At 32.2% G+C, this 19138-nt stretch overlaps 1 protein-coding gene across 3 annotated transcripts in view; it reads left to right on the plus strand.

The window, feature by feature from the left end:
• Positions 1–14735, plus strand: part of MALT1 (MALT1 paracaspase) — a 90062-nt gene extending 75327 nt beyond the window's left edge. For all 3 annotated transcript variants that reach the window (XM_074279451.1, XM_074279452.1, XM_074279453.1), the window contains 7 exons: positions 2317–2494; positions 5516–5590; positions 5949–6076; positions 8438–8587; positions 9427–9584; positions 12343–12468; positions 13995–14735. In XM_074279451.1, coding sequence (XP_074135552.1) covers positions 2317–2494; positions 5516–5590; positions 5949–6076; positions 8438–8587; positions 9427–9584; positions 12343–12468; positions 13995–14417 — 1238 coding nt within the window. In that variant the 3' untranslated portion in view covers positions 14418–14735. The remainder of the gene's footprint in view (positions 1–2316; positions 2495–5515; positions 5591–5948; positions 6077–8437; positions 8588–9426; positions 9585–12342; positions 12469–13994) is intronic.
• The last annotated feature ends 4403 nt before the right edge of the window (positions 14736–19138 follow it).

Here is a 19138-nt window from a genome sequence, read left to right on the forward strand (position 1 = left end):
GATTTTTAGTACTCTATTCTTTTGCCTTTTATACCCAATTTTTTTCATTCTGCAATCATATCATAGTTTATACAAATAAACTACAGTTTATTTGTATAATACAGTTATAAAAGATAAAATAGATGACTTGAAATTGAAAAGCTGCACAGACAATATTAATTTATCTAGAAATAAGAAGAAAAGTCATTGATGGGACAAAATTTCATATCAAATTTCTCTGATAAGGGTATCTGATTACTATCTATCCATCTATACACACATATATGTATGTCTGCATAAATATATTTGTATGACTAATAACCATTACCATAATAAGTGAGTGTATTATACATCACATATAAATGTATGTATGGCCATGATATAGTCAAAAGATATGAACAAAATTCTCAAAATAAATAAAATGTATTCATAATTATATGAGTAAACGCTCCAAATCATTAATAATAACAGGAATGAAAATCAAAATAATCCTGAGGTTTCAACTCATACCCTGAAAATTGTCAAAAATAATTTTTAAATGGTGATAGTGTTGGAGGCATTGCAGAAAGATAGGTCCACTAATAGGCTCTTGGTGAAACTGAAATGGTGCAACATTGTGGGGCCCATACTCTTTGAACCAGAGACTGTTATTGAGCTTAATTCCAAGGAGCCATTAATAAGTAGGAGGAAAAGTCTTAATATATTCTAAAACATTTATAGCAACACTTTTTGCAATAGCTAAGAATTGGGAATAAAGTAGATGCTTATCAACTGGGGAATGGCTAAAAAATTTTGGTACATGAATGTAATGGAATATTTCTATACTAAAAGAAATTATATCTATTACATATGCAGAGAAGCATGGAAAGATTTTTTGTGAACTGATTCAGAGTAAAGGAAGCAGAGCCAAAAAAAACCAATATACACAGTAACTACAACAATATAAAATAAAAGAACTACCACAGACCAAAAGGCCAAAAGTGAACTAACAAAATTAAAGAAATCAAAGTAGAACTCAAATGAAAAAAAGATGAGAGGATCCATCTACCCTCTCTATGGAGATGGGCTGTTCACAATTGTTATACAAAACACTTGTGTGTTTTCGGCTCCTTTCAATGTATTCATTAGTTAGATTGACTCTTTTCTCTAAAAATATTGTCATATAGTGTAATGTTCTCTGATTCGGTTTTCTTGTTGTACGCACCCTAATTTCTGGGTCACAGATGAAGGTTCTTGGTCCCACATTCAGGGGTCAAAATGTAATGTTCTCTGGTTCTGTTTTCTTGGGGGTCTCTAGAGCAGTCTTCTTTTCAGTTCAGTAAGCATCACAAGTGCAGCCAGGTGTTAAAGTCCAAATCCTTTATTGTTTCTTCAATTCCACTTAGTACCTTGTAAGCATCCTTGTTTTAAGTTCAGAGTTCTGGTCCATAACAATATAGAATGGGTTTCTGGGAGAGGGAGAAAAGAGGAATACTTTGGATAACTATGATGATGTCAGAAATATAAAATATAAATAAAAAAACTTTTTTAAAATCAGCTTAAAATAAAATAAAACTAGTTTAGACAACAATTTTGACAGTTTATTTGGAACTAATTGCCTTAGTTGTATGCTATTGTGTACATTAGAGGAAGTTCATTATTCTTATTTGTAAGTTGTTTGTAAAACTGTTTTAAGGCCAGTTGTTTACTAAGCATCCATCTATCTCTTGATGGCATTTTATCATATCCTACTATGTATATATATGTTCTTATCTCCCAGACTAGATTATAAGATGCCAGAGGGCAATAATAATATGTTATATGTGTTATCTCCCAGACTAGATTACAAGATGCCAGAGGGCAATTATAATATGTTTTATTTTGTACTCCTCTTTATGGTTGCTACATACCTAAGTTTCCATGGTTTTTCAAATGCAGTACTTGAACTTTAATTGTTTTTAAAAAATTAAACTCAGGGCAGCTAAGTGGCGCAGTGGAGAGAGCACCAGCTTTGAATTCAGGAGAACCCGAGTTCAAATTTGGTCTCGGATACTTAATACTTCCTAGCTTGTGTGATCCTGGGCAATCACTTAACCCCAGCCTCAGGGGGAAAAAAAAAGAAAAAAAAATTAAACTCAAATTTAGTTAGAATTTGCTGTTTTTGCAATTGGATTTTAGGTATGAAGCAAAGTATTCATTTTGTTATATCATTTATTTTCCCATCCTTATGAGTTTTCATTCTCATGCATTTTTTTTTCTAAATTTTGTTTGTATCAACATCAAATGAACAAATTTCATTTTCTAAAACATGAATGTTCAGATTTTAAAATTTCTCTGTGGGTTTATTTGTCCTCTCAGGATTATTGTATTATGCAGGACATGGCTATGAAAACTATGGGAACAGTTTTATGGTTCCTGTGAATGCTCCAAATCCATATAGGTCTGCAAATTGCCTGTGTGTGCAAAGTATACTTAAATTGATGCAAGAAAAAGAAACTGGACTCAATGTGTTCTTGTTGGATATGTGTCGGAAAAGGTAAATAAAGTTTTTATTTTTGTTAAATAGTGAGTTTATTCAGATTAATGAAATGTTAGTCTATGACATTAAATCTGCAAAAATCAGAATGATGAGCATTAAATGAAATGAGAAGTTATTCTTATTTAAATAGATATATTATATCTTTGTTAAAACTAAAAATAAAATTATATGTAATGTGTATATATGTATATATAATAAAAGAAAATATTATCTTTAATTTAGCATGTTGTCACTGCAGTTAAAGGATTTTAGATCACTGATTAACTTTAGATAGAAATTATATTTCATCAAAAATGTTATTTTTATTCTCTATTTCACTTCGTGTGTGTGTGTGTGTGTGTGTGTGTGTGTGTGTGTGTGTGTGTGTGCATGTATAATATACAGGGCATAAGAAGTAAACCTATAGGATGGGCCAATATTATTATCATGTATGATGGATTTAATATTGGACTCTGAGTTAGAGCTAACTTCAGATCCCGCTTCCAGTAGATACTGACTTGACTACATGCTGTGAGCAAACCACTGGACTACTCCGACTAAGCTCAATTTCCTCCTTGTAAAAATGGGAATAATGCCTGTGGTACTTCTTCATGAGGTTATTTGTGTTGCTCAGCTGACAAGTACTTTGAAAACCTTAAAACAGTGATATTAGACTTAAAAAGAGTAAAGTGTAGTGACTATACTGTACATAAGAATCCCTGCAACCATATAAAATATTGTCTTAAAAAATCACATATTAACATTACATTTTCATGTGTTTTTATTTATTATGTGAAATATTCCCCAATGATATTTTAATATGATTCTAGCACCTGTTTAGGTTTGACACCCCTGCATGAAAACAATACACTATACAAAGTTAACATGTCATTATACTATTATGGATTCCACTGTTGGGAAAACTTTGGGAATGGACAAGATAATAATTTGATTGTTAGCCAGTGATTTAAATCAAGCAGCTTGTTTGATAAAGTACCTTGTAGTTATTTGTCAATTAAATTAGGATTCAGTATTACATTGTTGGAAAATGTATTTTCCCTACTCCCCTCTACTTCCCCCACAATCCCAAATATCCACATTTATTTGAGTGGTGTTGCCTCTGTTTGTTTGTTTGTTTGTTTTTTCCCCTGAGGCTGGGGTTAAGTGACTTGCCCAGGGTCACACAGCTAGGAAGTGTTGTGTCTGAGACCAGATTTGAACTCTGGTCCTCCTGAATTCAGGGCTGGTGCTCTATCCACTGCGCCACCTAGCTGCCCCACCTCTAGCTTTTTCTTAAATCTTCTAGCACAATCAGCATACTTGAAATTATCCTTCTTCAGTCCCCTATGTCAGCTGCCAAGTCTGATCAGTTCTGTCTCCATAAAGTCTCTTACATCTGTTACCTGCTATTTATGATGATTCAGTCTCTTAGAACTTCTTGCCTGGACTCATCCAGTGGTCCAGTCTTCACAGCTGGCAAATTGATGTTGAAGATTACTTCAAGACGCAGCTCAGGAAGCTTTGTCTGATAACCCCACATTATTAACATTTTCATCCTTTTGAGAATTTCTATGTGCTTCAAATTTTTTGTGACATATGTTCACAGTAGAATTTAAGTTCCTCGAGGAATTGTTTTGTTGGTTCATCTGTCTTTAAATTTTTATATCTCCAGTGCCTTGGACATCTTAGGCATTTAATAAATTTCATTGAATTAGGAAATATCTAAAGAATAATGAACCTCCTTTTCCAATTGTCTTCAAAATTTCTCCAGATTCATCATTTTGTCCTCAAGCCAGCCAACCCTCCATCATCATCACTACTATCATTTTCATTCAGGTAGCTGCCAACCTCAAATTTTTTAATGACTTCAGATCTCTCCACATCTTAGGAACAGATATTCCCGTTCAATCTAGCCCAACTTTATTTTAATCTCAAGTCACAATAAAAACTAATCTTAAGCTTTTATTTTCCAAATTTTGATTGTCCAACAAAGTATCTTTCATTTATAATTCTGTTGCTATGGAAATAATTGTTCTCTGCAACCTAAATTCATGAAACCAGTCACCATGGTGAAATAGATTTTACCTGCATTTATATATCACAAATTGTAAAGTTATTTCCATATAATGGAAATAGTTCTTGCTAATGATTGGGTACTGGCGATGGAGCTCATATCACTGCCTTATAGCATAATAAATTAAATTTCCTGATTCCAAGTTCACTCACTTCTATTCTTTTCAAAGTTTTCTGGTTCAGTTCAATTTCTTTGTTAACAGAAATGATATAGATATTTTGAATATGATTAGTACTTTTTTACAAACTAGTATGATAATTAGATCCATTTTATTGTTATTTTTTTTTGTTTAAATGTGTGGCAGTAGGGCAATAGGTTATAGAATTTAAAGCTTGAAGAGAGATAATCTGGCCCATCACCTTAATTTACATGTAAGAAAATTAAGGTTTAGAAAGATAAATTACAGAGCAAGACTTCAAACTTTGATCCTCTAAATCCAGATTCAGTGTTCTTTCCACTAGGCTTTGTGAATTGTCTTTTAGTTCATTTCAGATTGTAGTTTATCTTTTGATAGGGATTTAGGAAAAATACAGATTGGCTCTAAGTGATGCTTTGATAATGAGAATTCTTAAGTGTAGGAAATTCTCACATTTTCTACTCTTGTTCCCCTTTCCCAAGAGAATTGCCTGTTGTTATTTAATCAATAGAGAATCACAACTATTTATCATCTCCCAGTTATACTTTTATTCTCATCTAAAGAAAGAAGAGTGTTGTTAACTCTGTTTTTCTTCTTACCTTCATGTAAATTATGCCTCACTTCTTTGGGGGAGGGGAAGTGAAAGAAATGTGACCATTAGATAATATAATTTGAGAACCATTATTCTAACCTATTTGTGTAGCTTTTTTCAACTCAATAAATATATATTAAATACATTCATAATATAATAGTTTTGTTAACATTATTTAACTGTTTTAAGGCATTCCCCCCCCCCATCTTATTTCCATGTCTGTTGATTTTATTCCAGAAATGACTATGACGATACTATTCCAATCTTGGATGCCTTGAGAGTCACTGCTAACATTGTTTTTGGATATGCAACGTAAGAAAGTTTAATATTTGTTTCAGTAATGTCTTATTTTATAAAAATAATTCTTAATGCATTTTATCTTTGACTTCCTATTTATAACTGTTAAGCATTCCTTTAGAAATGATCTCCTTTTTAAAAAATTAAAGAATTAGAGATTTGCAAATATAATAAGTAAATTTGCCCCTTAGTTTCCCCTAGTCATAAATTTATCCAGTAGTTGTATACTGCTTCTCTGAATAGTAACTTAAGAACCAAGAAGGTATATTGCTAGTACTTTCCCAAATAAAAATTAGACAACTAAGTCTATCAGTTAGTTAAGAAAACCTCTTTATTTTGTTATAAATATTTGGTTCTTATTGCTGTTTTGAAGATGCCAAGGAGCAGAAGCTTTTGAAATCCAACATTCTGGATTAGCAAATGGAATCTTCATGAAGTTCTTAAAAGATCGATTATTAGAAGACAAGAAAATTACTGTCCTACTGGATGAAGTTGCAGAAGGTACAAATGAAAGTCTAAGGGAAAACTATTTTTCCAGGTCCCTGTTTTTATAATTCTCTTATCCCCATACTTGGGATTATTAGAGTTTAGAGATAGTGTTTATTACGTAAAGTAATTTCTCTTGAAATGTATACTTAAACTCTAAAATTCTATTATTCCAATATATGTTTTCTTTATTTCCCAACTTCATGCCTTTTTACTTTCGTTTAGTAATTTTTTTCAGTCATGTTCAACACTTCATGACCTTATCTGGGGTTTTCTTGGTAAAAATAATGGAGGGACTTACCCTTTCCTTCTCCAACTTATTTACAGATGAGGAAGTTGAGGTTTACAGAGTTAAATGATTTGTGCAGAGTCCCACAGCTATTAAGTGTTTGAGGCCAGATTTGAACTCATGAAAATAGTCTTTCTGATTCTAAGCCCAGTGCTCTATTCATTGTGTCACCTAGCTGCCTTTTCACTAGCTTCTCAAATCTGGAATTCTCTTCCTTTTCATCTCTCCTTCCTGGCTTTTCTGGGTTCCTTCAAGATTCAACTCAAATCACACCTTCTGCAGCAGACTTCTCCCAGTCCCCACCACTGTGAGTGCTTTCTTCTGAAATTATCTGCCATTTATTCAGTATAGAACTATTTGAATCTCTTATCCCATATAAGATGATGAGTAAAATAAAGAGATTAAACTGCATGATTTCTAAATTTTAGGGATAAGGAAAGTTTTGTAAATATATTGTGAGAAAAAGGCTGGTATGCATATACATATTGGTTTTCTTTTTTCATTGTGGAAGTGGGATGATGAATGATAAGTGGAAGGAGTTAGGAATAGGGTTTCCCTCTCCAAATGAGCTGAAGGAATGTAAGGAAATCCAGAAGAAATTAGAAGGATAGCTATGAAAGTTATAGGTTGAATTTATTATAAACTTTTAAAAGAATAGAGATTTATAGTTTTATATATAATCCTCTCTTTCTTTCCTATATATGGAAAAGCTCATTTTATTTAGTACTTAGTATTTTATTTATTTAGTATTTATTTTTTATTCAATTCAGATTTTTTTTATGGAAAGAGAATTTTTTAAAAGAAAAGATAAAAAGAATGCAACGGAATATTACTGTGTCTTAAAGAATGATTTATATAGTCTTCAAAGATGTATGGAAATAGTAACTGATGCAGAGTAAAATTAGGAAGAAACAGGAAAAAAAAACTTTACACAGAGGCTACAACTCTGCAAATGGATTAAACCAAAAAAAGAGAGAAGAAATTTTCTTCTCTTCTTTGAAGAGATGAAAGAATACTGGCATGGGGCATTGCATATATTTTCAAACTCAGTTGATTTGTTAGTTAATTTTGCTAAACTGCTTCTTCCTCTCTCTTTATTTCTACAACAGAATTCTCTTTTATAAAGAGGACTCACTAGGGAAAGGGTGGGAGAACATGTTCAGAAGTGGTATTAAAAACAAAAGATATCAACAAAAAAAAAAAATTTAAGGGCTGCTAGTTTCCGAAAAGAATAATTGTGTACTTTATCTTTGGTCAAACAGATCATCAATTTTCTTAGACCAACAAAGATCTCTTTTAAAGGAGGTCTTTAAAAACTGTTTTATATATACTTCATTTCTACTAAGAACTCCAAAAAAAGACTTGCCCAGCTTTCTAAAATTTGGACAACTTTCTTTATCATTGTCACTGTTCTTTTAAAATTCCTTTGAATTCACTAATTTTGTTTGTTTTTATATTTTGGATTACGAATCATGTTTCAGTCTGCTCAAGTTACTTTACTAAATTTATCAGCAATGTAGAAAAGAACATAAAACATAATACAAAATAAACATAAAACATAACATAAAAGGAAGAGACCATAAATACTATTATTTTTATTTAGTGAATAAAATAATGCATTGGAATTAATATGCTTCAAAATAGATCTTGGTATATTTAGATCAGTGATGAGTATTTTATTTTGAAACTGTATAAGATTAACTATTTGGCACTGTTAATTGATACTTTCAAAAATTATATTGAATTTTGGGTTTGGAAACAATCCTGAGAAATCAGCCTACTTCTACCTTGAACAAGATTTCAATGTTGCCTACATTATTTATTTGCAAAATATAAACTGTATTTTGGATTATTGTTCATCACCTGAGTATCCTCACCCACTCCCAGATGATCAACCTTGAGAGAGAGATAAGTGTATAGAAAGATAATTTATGGAAATTAGAGTAAGATAATTGAAAGCAAGAAAAATAGACATATTGATATGATCATTTCATTAGTAAAAGATCATTGTCTGAATCCTGTATGTTCACAATATATGTATATATGTTTATTATACATATGTGTATATGAATGTATCATCTTTTTAGATATGGGGAAATGTCACCTAACCAAAGGCAAACAGGCTTTAGAGATCCGAAGCAGTTTATCTGAAAAGAGGGCACTTACTGATCCCATACAACAAACATTATGTTCTCCAGAATCATTGGTGCGAAATTTACAATGGGCCAAAGCACATGGTACAGTAAATTTTATTTTGTTAAGATTTTTCTAGGAATTTATTAATATGACAATATAGAGTTTTTCTCAATTGTTATTATTTCTTCCAATTTTATTACAAAAGTACTTTAACCTTAAAATAAACACAGAATTGAATCAGGCTCCATTTTGCATTTAATTTCACTATGTCTTGGGACAAAGAAACTAAGATCATAAGTAGAATGAATATATTGTAATTGTTGTTTAATATGGTCAGATCTTTATATTGAGGAAATAATTATCAAGCTAATACACTATTTAGATTCTTCTCCATCTATACTAGATTCTAATTCATTCTATGTTGGTAGTACTCTGAGATTTGGTGTAAGAAGCTAAAGTGATTTTGGACACTTCAAAGTATCTGTACTATATACAAATCTATTATCATGGATAATCGGAAGTTAGCTGAACACCCATAACATACTGTCACTAAATATAATAATTTTAAATAAAATTTAGATCTCCTGTTAATAAATTAATGTTAAGGAATATTTGGAATATAAAATGTCACATAAATATTGTAGCTACATCCACATGAAAAATGGGTATTGGATGATTTCACTAATACTTGTATCATTAATAAAAGTATCAAAACATGTAATGGGCATCATTGAGCATTACACCTACATGCTAGCCACCATAAGAGTCAGAAAAACAGTCAAACATGGTTCCTTCCACTGGGAAAGTGGTTAATTTAACTGAGGAGCTCAAAGTATAATAGATGAAATATGTGTGTTTTGTATTGTCTAGAAATTTTATTAAGCTCTTTTAATTTCATTTTTTAAAATAATAATTTAAATATACACAACATTTTTTTCAGAACTTCCAGAAAGTATGTGTCTTGATTTTAAATCTGGTGTTCAGATTCAGCTAGGTTTTGCAGCTGAGTTTTCCAATGTGATGATTATCTACACAAGAATAGTATACAAACCACCTGAAATAACGATGTGTGAAGCCTATGTTACAGATTTTCCATTTGTAAGTTACTCATTTTTCTTATTTTTCCAATATTCATTCATTGAAAAATAACATGCTTCCAGTCTGATAACAAATATGTGGTTTTAAGATAGTAGTATGTCTTATATTAGAGATAATTATCATAATATATGAGAAACTGATCACTGTCTAGTTTTATTTTATTTTTCAGTGTTTTAGAGTATAAAAAAGAAATTACCTAACTTCAGAAAAGGCAGCCTTAAAATATTTTTGTGTGCTAAAATGAGGTAATGTGAAAATATAAATTACCATGGATTTATATTTTAAACTCAGATGAATCTCATTTCACCTCATCTATCTGAACCCTTTTGGCTAAATACATTAGAATAATCTACTGATACAATGGAATCATCTACTAATATCAATTCTAAGTATTTAACAGATGAGAAATCTGTTTCATTATCTAAAGAATCTAAATCATAATTTTATTTTCATTCTCATAAATTTATTTGTTTTTAATACATATTGTTTTATGAATCATATTAGTAGAGAAAAATCAGAGCAAAAAAGAAAAACCTGGGAGACATTTAAAAAAAAAAAAACAACAGAAAAAATAAGTGAACATAGCATGTGTTGATTTACATTGTCTCCTTAGTTCATTTTTGTGGATCCAGATGGCATTTTCTGTCCAAAGTCCATTAGGGTTGCTTTAGATCACTGAACCACTGAGAAGAACCAAGTCTTTCATAGCTGATCCTCTCACATTCTTGCTGTTATTATGTACAATGTATTCCTGGTTCTGCTTGTTTCACTCAACATCAGTTCATGTTAATCTTTACAGGCTTTTCTAAAATCAGCTTGTTCATCAGTTTTTATACAACAATATTTTATTACCTTCATATATCACAACTTATTCAGCCATTCCCCAATTGATAGGTATCTACTAATTTTCCAATTCTTTGCTACTACAAAACTAATAATAATTTTAAAAAAACAGCTAAAAGCATTTTTGCATATGTAGGTCCTTTTTCCTCCTTTATGAATTCCTTGGGATACAGACCCAATAATGGCACTGCTGGGTCAAAGGTTATGTATAGTTTTATAGCCCTTTGAGCATAGTTCCAAATTGCTCTCCAGAATGGTTGCATCATTTCACAACTTCATCAATAATGCATCAGTGTCCCAGTTTTCCTACATCCTCTCCAACATTTATCATTATCTTTTTCTGTCATCTTAACCAATCTAAGAGGTGTGAAATGGTACCTCAGAGTTATTTTAATTTGCATTTCTCTAATCAATAGTGATTTAGAACATTTTTCACATAAGTATAGATGACTTTAATTTCATCATCTTAAAATTGTTCATATTATTTGACCATTTATAAATTGGGGAATGACTTGTGTTATTATAAATTTGACATAGTTCTTTATATATTTTAAAAATGAGACCTTTATTAGAAACACTGGCTGTAAAGATTTTTTCCTAGCTTTGTACTTCCCTTTTAATTTTGTTTCTGTTGGTTTTGTCTATGGAAAGACTTTTTAATTTAATTTATCCAAGTTGTCCATTTTGCCTTTCACAGTGTTCTCTAGTTCTTCTTTGGTCACAAATTCCTCCCTTCTCCAAGTATCTGATAGGTAAATTATCCCTTGTTCTCCTAATTTGTTTATATCATTTTTCAGTTTTTTCAGCAATTTTTGTCAAATAGTGAGTTCTTATTGCAGAAGCTAGAGTTTGGGGGATTATCAAATACTAGATTACTAGAAGCCTTGATTGTTGTGTCATGTGTATCTAATCTATTCCACTGCTCCATCATTCTATTTCTTAGTACCAAATGGTTTTCCTGACTGCTACTTTATAATAAAGTTTTAAGTTTGGTACTACTAAGTCACCATTCTTTGCATTTTTCTCATTATTTCTCTTGATATTCTTGACCTTTTGTTCTTCCAGATGAATTTCATTATTATTTTTTTCTAGCACGATAAAATAATTTTTGGCAATTTAATTGTTATGGCACTGAGCAAGTAGACCAATTTGGGCAGAATTGTCATTTTTATTCTATTAGCTCAGCCTGCCATGATAACCTTTTAAAAAGGAAACTACATGCCTTTCCATGGTAAGTTTATTTTTTTCAGGACACTAGAATATCCTTGAAGAAATAATGTACCTACTATGGATTAAGGCTGTTGTAATTAAATCTAAGTAAAAGCTCCATGGAATGGGCATGTAGGAATATCATCTTCACATCATTGTTTATTGATTGCTTTTTCATTTTAATGTGCATTAAGTGCCTTCTGTGGAAGGCTTTGTGCAAGATCTTTTTAATCCAAAGTAAAGAATCATGTGTTCAGACCAAAATGTAGTCTATTAAAATGCTTATAATGCTGTTCATGAAAATAAGTTAATGATGTCTTTTACCCCATTTTTATTTTGAAGTTGTCAATTGAATCTTTGTTTAAAAAATTAATTTAATCAAGTAGTTTTGGTTTCAAATTCTATTTTCCATGTACTTTTCTAATGTATCCTGTCAATGGGGTTGACAGATTTAGAGGTAGAAGGGACCTTAAATTCATGAAATCCAAACCTCCTTTTTCATTAAGGAACATAAGGCACAGAGATTAAATTGCTTCCCCAGGGGCACTTATCTGCTGAGTCCAAGCCCAGTGCCTGATCCACCGTGTTGAGTTCCCTCTAAGCTAGAAGTCTCCCTAAAGCCAGGATTCTCTTAATATTTTCTACATGATATAATTGTTTAGTGATTATTATTGATTTATTTGTTGGCTCTCTCAAATTTTCACAGGATCTAGATGTTGATCCAAAAGATGCCAATAAAGGAACCCCTGAAGAGACTGGTAGCTATTTAGTGTCCAAGGATCTTCCCAAGCATTGTCTTTACACTCGACTCAGTTCACTGCAGAAGTTAAAGGTAACCACGCTTGTATTTGGGAATGTGAACCTTTGTCTGCAGATATTTCGGTAACTGTTAGATTTGTCAGATTGATAATGGGATACTGGGGAAGATATTACTGCCCTATATGCTGTGGTGGTTGCTATCCTCTGAGCTGTTGGCCTTAAAATTTAAGGCTGTTCAGAAAGGCTATTATCATCCATTATTTTGTGAATAAATTCTGCTTTTAAAATTTTTTAGCATTCTTTTATCATTTCCTTTTTTAGTAACTTCAAAATAAAGAATAATGAAGTGATTTCTAAAAGTTTAACAGAAAGGTATTAGCAGACTCAGTCTTAGAATTCCCAATACTATTTTGATTTTATTTTTCACTCCTAACTGCCTTTTAGGGAGAAATTTTCTTGATGACTGAATTTATTGGGTACAAGTAGATTTCTGATTAGTTTCAGTGTTTTACTTAAGAGTATTTGATATAAATACATATATTTATTCTTATAGATTCAGCCTATAACTTGTTGTAGTTAGTTTTCTTCTCTCTACCTCAGTAGTTTTTTTTCCCCCTACTAAAGTTCCATTCTGATGTTTTATCATGGTATAGAGCAACTGATCCTGGGCTCTTAGAAGCTAAGTGGGCAGGGCAGAAATTTGGCCAAATTCTGCCAACCTGAAGAGCCTTTAAATCCAGGCAGATAATCTTCTTCTGTGCTGTGAGAACTAACCTCGCTCAGTTTGGGAGAGGCTTCAGTATTAGAGTTGGACTGCATGGGCTTGATTAATTTTGGACACTGTATCTTATGAGGACCATCCACTGAGTCACTGAGAAGTTGATATTTTCATCAATTGAGGGAGAGTTCATACTAATAAAGTCAAGGTCTTTAAAGTATTGAAGTAAGAAGCAAGTTCTAACTTGTAATATTTTCAAACCACATGGCCACTGAACATAGTATATTCACATATTTAAGGATGATTTTGTCATCATTATTGCTTTGGACTTGTCTTCCTTATCTAATAGCTATGGAGGGTAAGTTTGCTAAGCTACCCAGCTAATATACAGAATTCTTTACAACAATTTTTAGGAAGGTTAATTTGAAGGTTAATCTAATTCTGTCTGTCAGTCCCAAGAACTGAGATTATATTTTATCTCCAGGGAATGGACACAGACACTGGCAATGAAAGCAAAGACAGCTTCTGTGCCAATTTAGGGGAGATGAAAAGATTTCAGAAAATAGCCAAGAAGAGTTAGAGTGTGGGTTTAGTTAGATAGGGAGAGTTATGAGACCTAGGAAAGGAGATGAGAATTTTAAAAGTACTTTTACTGATATCTTTTGTTTCCATATCCCCTCATTTCAAAAAATGTCCTTTCCCTATCTTATCCAGAGAACCATCTTTTATAACTGAAAAAAAATAAAACAAAAAAGAAAGAGAAAAAATTTTCAGCGAAATCAACATGGTAACTGTGAATGGCAGTATATGTAATATTGATGAGCAAATGTTTAAGGATGATTAATTTTCATTCTTCACAACATTTTTCTTTTCATTTTTAGGAACACTTAATCTTCACAGTGTGTTTATCCTATGAATATCCAGGAATGGAAGATACTATAGAAGAAAGACAAGAAGTGAATGTTGGCAAACCTCTTATTGCTAAATTAGACATTCATAGAGGATTACGAAGAAAGAGTTGCTTTCAAGCTTGTTTCATGCCAAATAGTCCTTGCCAGAACCCTACCTCCACCTCATTGGCAGCTGAACATTATCATTCTTCTGCAGAGTCATTCCATATTGTCTACAATTCAGAACCTGATAACTCTGGTAGTTGTCATTGCAACCAAACTCCAGATACACTTATTACAAGTCATGGTGTCCAGAATTATTCCTCTCCATTCGTTAGGAGTAATGAACCTGTAGAAACAACTGATGAACTGCCATTCACTTTTTCTGACCAGCTCACATTTTCTGAAAAATAACAATTTTAGTTTATGAAAGTAGCATTACTCCTTGATTCCTGATACACAGTATTACCTATGTATGCACTAAGTATTTGGGGTTTTAAAAAAAAAAAAGGTGCTATAAGGGGAAATTAAGTCTCCCAGCAAACTCAGGATTGTCCTCTTTGTTATGTGAATATTGTATAGTTAATTGCAAATATCTTTTTCCTTCACTTTCAGGTTTTTAAGTTGGTTTGTACTATGTAAATACAAAAACATAATGTATATAGGGAATAAAAATGTCTTAAATTATGACCATTCCAAAGTAGGAATAATGGAAATAAAAGTTTTATACTTGAAGCATATGCCCTGTAGATATTATTTTAGGACATACTGCTTTTATTCAGAGATGCATTTTATCTATGATCTATATTGTATATGTATCTATAGTCATGCACTTATTTTAATTATACTGTGATTTCAAACTTTACCAAAATTGCTAATGAAAAAAGTTTTGTATACATCTTTTATAGAACAATCTAAAATTTCTTGTCCTTTTAGATATCTTGTTTAAAAAAAAATAGTGGAGAATTGATAAATGGTCAAAGGATATGACAATTTTCAGATGATGAAATTGAAATTATTTCTTCTCATATGAAAGGGTGTTCCAAATCACTATTGATCAGAGAAATGCAAATTAAAACAAATCTGAGATATCATTACTAAGATGACAGGAAAGATAATGATGAATGTTGGAGGGGATGTGGGGAAACTGGGACACTGATGCATTGTTGGTGGAGTTGTGAATGATTCCAACCATTCTGGAGAGCAATCTGGAATTATGCCCAAAAAGTTATCAAAATGTGCATACCCTTTGACCCAGCCATACTACTACTGGGCTTATACCCCAAAGAAATACTAAAGAAGGGAAAGGGACCTGTATGTGCCAAAATGTTTGTGGCAGCTCTTTTCGTAGTGAATAGAAACTGGAAAATGAATCAATGCCCGTCAATTGGAGAATGGTTGGGTAAATTGTGGCCAATGAATGTTATGGAATATTATTTTTCTGTAAAAAATGAGCAACAGGATGATTTCAGAAAGGCCTGGAGAGACTTACATGAACTGATGCTGAGTGAAATGAGCAGGACCAGGAGATCATTGTACACTTCAACAACAATGCTGTATGAGGATGTATTCTGATGGAAGTGGAAATCTTCGATAAAGAGAAGATCTAAATTCAATTCCAATTGATCAATAATGGACAGAATCAGCTACACCCAGAGAAGGAACACTGGGAAATGAGTGTCGATTACTTGCATTTTTATTTTTCTTCCCAGGTTATTTTTACCTTCTGAATCCAATTCTTCTTGTGCAACAAGAGAACTGTTCAGTTCTGCACACATATATTGTATCTAGGATATACTATAACACATTTAACATGTATGAGACTGCTTGCCATCTAGGGGAGGGGGTGGAGGGAAGGAAAGGAAAAGTCTGAACAGAAGTGAGTGCAAGCGATAATGTAAAAAATTACTCATGCATATGTTCTGTCAATAAAAAGTTATAATGAAAAAATTTAAAATAAAGTTGCAAAAAAAATATTAGAGAATACCAAAATTTCACAGGTAGGGAATCATATGATTTGGATCAGCATAGTAACAATCTATATAAATAATTTCATTTTTTAAAATGTCTACTCAACAAGATGTGTTTTCTTCACTAAATCTATCTAGCCTCATGGGTCTTATATTAATAATCTGACTTTAATTACATAGTTTCAAGATTAATCAGTCAACAAGCACCTACCACTAGTTGCAATAGGCTATTAAGTTCAAATAAGTTAATAGCATTCTTGTAAACTGTTCTAGTTTTAACATTGGAATCTATATCAGTGTAATGTTGAGACTCGCCCACCTAAAAGTAATTACCTTTGTTATATAAGAGTAAGGGAAATCAATGAAGCCCCACTGTAACGTGCTGTTGTCTCCAGAAGCTGCGGATCACTCTCTGGGAGGAGATCTGCTGTGTCAACTCAAATCTCTCGGACAGATTCTTCTTCCTGTAGAGAACCGTTGTCTCCAGACAGTTGCCGTTAACTTGTCTCCAGACAGTTGCCGTTAACTCTCGTCCAGAGAAGTGATTTCCCTTCTTGCAGAGAGCAACCTCAAGTCTGGTCCAGAGACAACTAACTCCTTTTTTCCTCCAGAGCTGCCCTCTTTATCCTCCCAGAGAATGAGTATGGGATAATGCAAGGGCTTCTGGGAAGAATTACTTCAACCAATGAACTTGCTCCTCCTAAGCATTCAAGCTCTTCCCCAGGAAAGGCCCGAACTAGAGAATTGTCAAGTACCGACTTAGCACTTAGTAAGAACCTAATATCTCATTATCTCATTAGCACTTAGTAAGAACCTAACACCCCACCTTTCCATAAGTAAAATAAAAGTGATTATTATTCATTTTTACTCTTTCTTATCTGTACTTTTTAGTTCTTTTATCTTTCACCGAAGGCAACCATGGGCTTCTGGAGAAATCAATAAAAAATCAGCTGGCCAATGCACAGTCTATATCTAGATAATTAAAAGATGGGATTGGAATAGAAGGTTAATTTCAATAAGGGGACCTAAGATTGTTTTAAATCATGGATACCAAATATAAGCAGAGTATTCACAGATTCCCAAAATTGTTGTCTTTCATTCTTGAAGAAGACCATGACATCTGAGAGGTCACGCCATAACATTAAAGTGAATTGGATTTAAGTGAAGGAGGGCTGTGCAAAGTCACCAGCCTTACTTTGCCCTCCAGAACCATCAGGGTCCAATGGCCAGATATAGTTGAGGGCAACTGGAGATGGCCCAGGATAGACTTTAGATTTTTTAAGCTAAGGTTTTCAACTGGTCTCAGTTTGGGATGGGAAGCTAAAATGAAGGGGTTTCTTATTACTTGCTATTCTGAGTATATTTTATTGCTTACTTATTTCTAATTTTTGATAATTTTTTTTTTTCCTTTTCCCTGAGGCTGGGGTTAAGTGACTTGCCCAGGGTCACACAGCTAGGAAGTGTTAAGTGTCTGAGACCAGATTTGAACCGGGTCCTCCTGATTTTTGATAATTTTAATAAAGAAAAATATATAACAGTATTATATGCAAAGTGATTCAGTATTCACACACTAGAAAATTTAAGTAGCTTGAAAAAAATGCAATAAACATATTACTAGCATGAAAATAATTTATTAATTCAATAACTGTAATTTCCTACTGAAATATGTCTCGGTATCTCAGATATTGCTAGCTAGGAAAAATTTGAATAAATTATTTAATATCAACCTCATGATCCAGAATTGTCCCTTGAATTTGTATTTCACAAATAGTTTGTTGAATTAATATCAATCAACACTTTAAAATATGTTTTATTTCAGTAATAAATACACTTAAATATTATATAAAAATGAATGAATATAAGAAAACTAACAGGAAATATGTGTTTCATTTTGTATTTCAGAATTCAATGAAAAATACTTTTTTGAGAGGTTTTAGAATTATATTGCAATCTACTTCAGAAACTATACAGTATAAATAATTCAGAAATTCCTTTATATCTAATTACTTAGTAGGAAAATGGCATAGTAAATCCATCCATGTAGAAGTGTCATTAAGAAACAGGCAACTAATGCTGTAGTCAAAGAAAATCATTATTCATAATGGTGTACCTCAAAAAATACAATCATTGCCTTGATGCAATTATAATGCAATTTCAAACTCTTAAACTTTATTTTAGCAAAATCCTATGCAGTGTTTTCATTGTGGAATGCAGGATCCTGAGTTCTTTAAAAAAAAAAAAAAAGTGCATCTGCAGAGATTCCATTTTCTGAATTTATATCAAGCAGAAAAGTTTCACTTAATTCAAGTGCAGTCACTTGGTGAACTGTGTTAGTGACTCAAGATCCAGTCTAGATAATTTTGGAGTTATCACTAAAAGCATTGCCATAGCAATTAATCAAGATTGTCAACTAAGGTATGGAGCAATTGCCATATGCCTTCATTGAAAGAGAGTCCACAGCAAATCCATAACAGTCATCTTTTAAAGTATTAAAGTAACTCATGAATTTCATTTCTATAAGCTATAGTACATAATCTACTTTTCCAACTAATTTGAACTTTTTGGTCACAGATCTGAAATTCATTATGAAACATACTGAAACAAAACTCTTTTCTTTTAGTTTTTTGTTTTGTTTTTTTTAAATTCTGAATTTAAGCACTGAAGAAAATGAACATCTCCATAGTAGAAGTCAATTAGGTGGTGTCACAGATTGAACCCTGGACCAGGAATCAAGAAATCTCGAGTTTAAATATTACCTTGGACATTTAGAAGCTATGGGATTCTACTCAACTCACTCAATATCTGCCTTAGTTTTCTCATCTGCAAAATGAGTTGTAAGTATCAAACAAGATAACATATGGAAGTATTTACTTTAAAGTGTCATGGTTTTATATACTTTTTAAAAGTAGCACATGAAATTGTTGATCTCCATTGTACCATGTTTTTTATAAGGTACCATTGATTATCACACCTACTTAAGAGTATTTACCTATATTAAGTAAACACACTTAATTGAAGCAGTCTAAAGTGAGTATAAACAGGGCCTTTCCTCCTTCCTAGATCCATTTATAACCTGAGCCATCAAAAATTTTGAGCATAAATTCCTTGGGCTATTGGCAAGCCCCCAAGTGGTATGTCGACCACCAAAAGAGAGCCACTGACCAA

The sequence above is a fragment of the Sminthopsis crassicaudata genome, chromosome 1, assembly GCF_048593235.1.
Source record: "Sminthopsis crassicaudata isolate SCR6 chromosome 1, ASM4859323v1, whole genome shotgun sequence".
Taxonomy (NCBI): domain Eukaryota; kingdom Metazoa; phylum Chordata; class Mammalia; order Dasyuromorphia; family Dasyuridae; genus Sminthopsis; species Sminthopsis crassicaudata.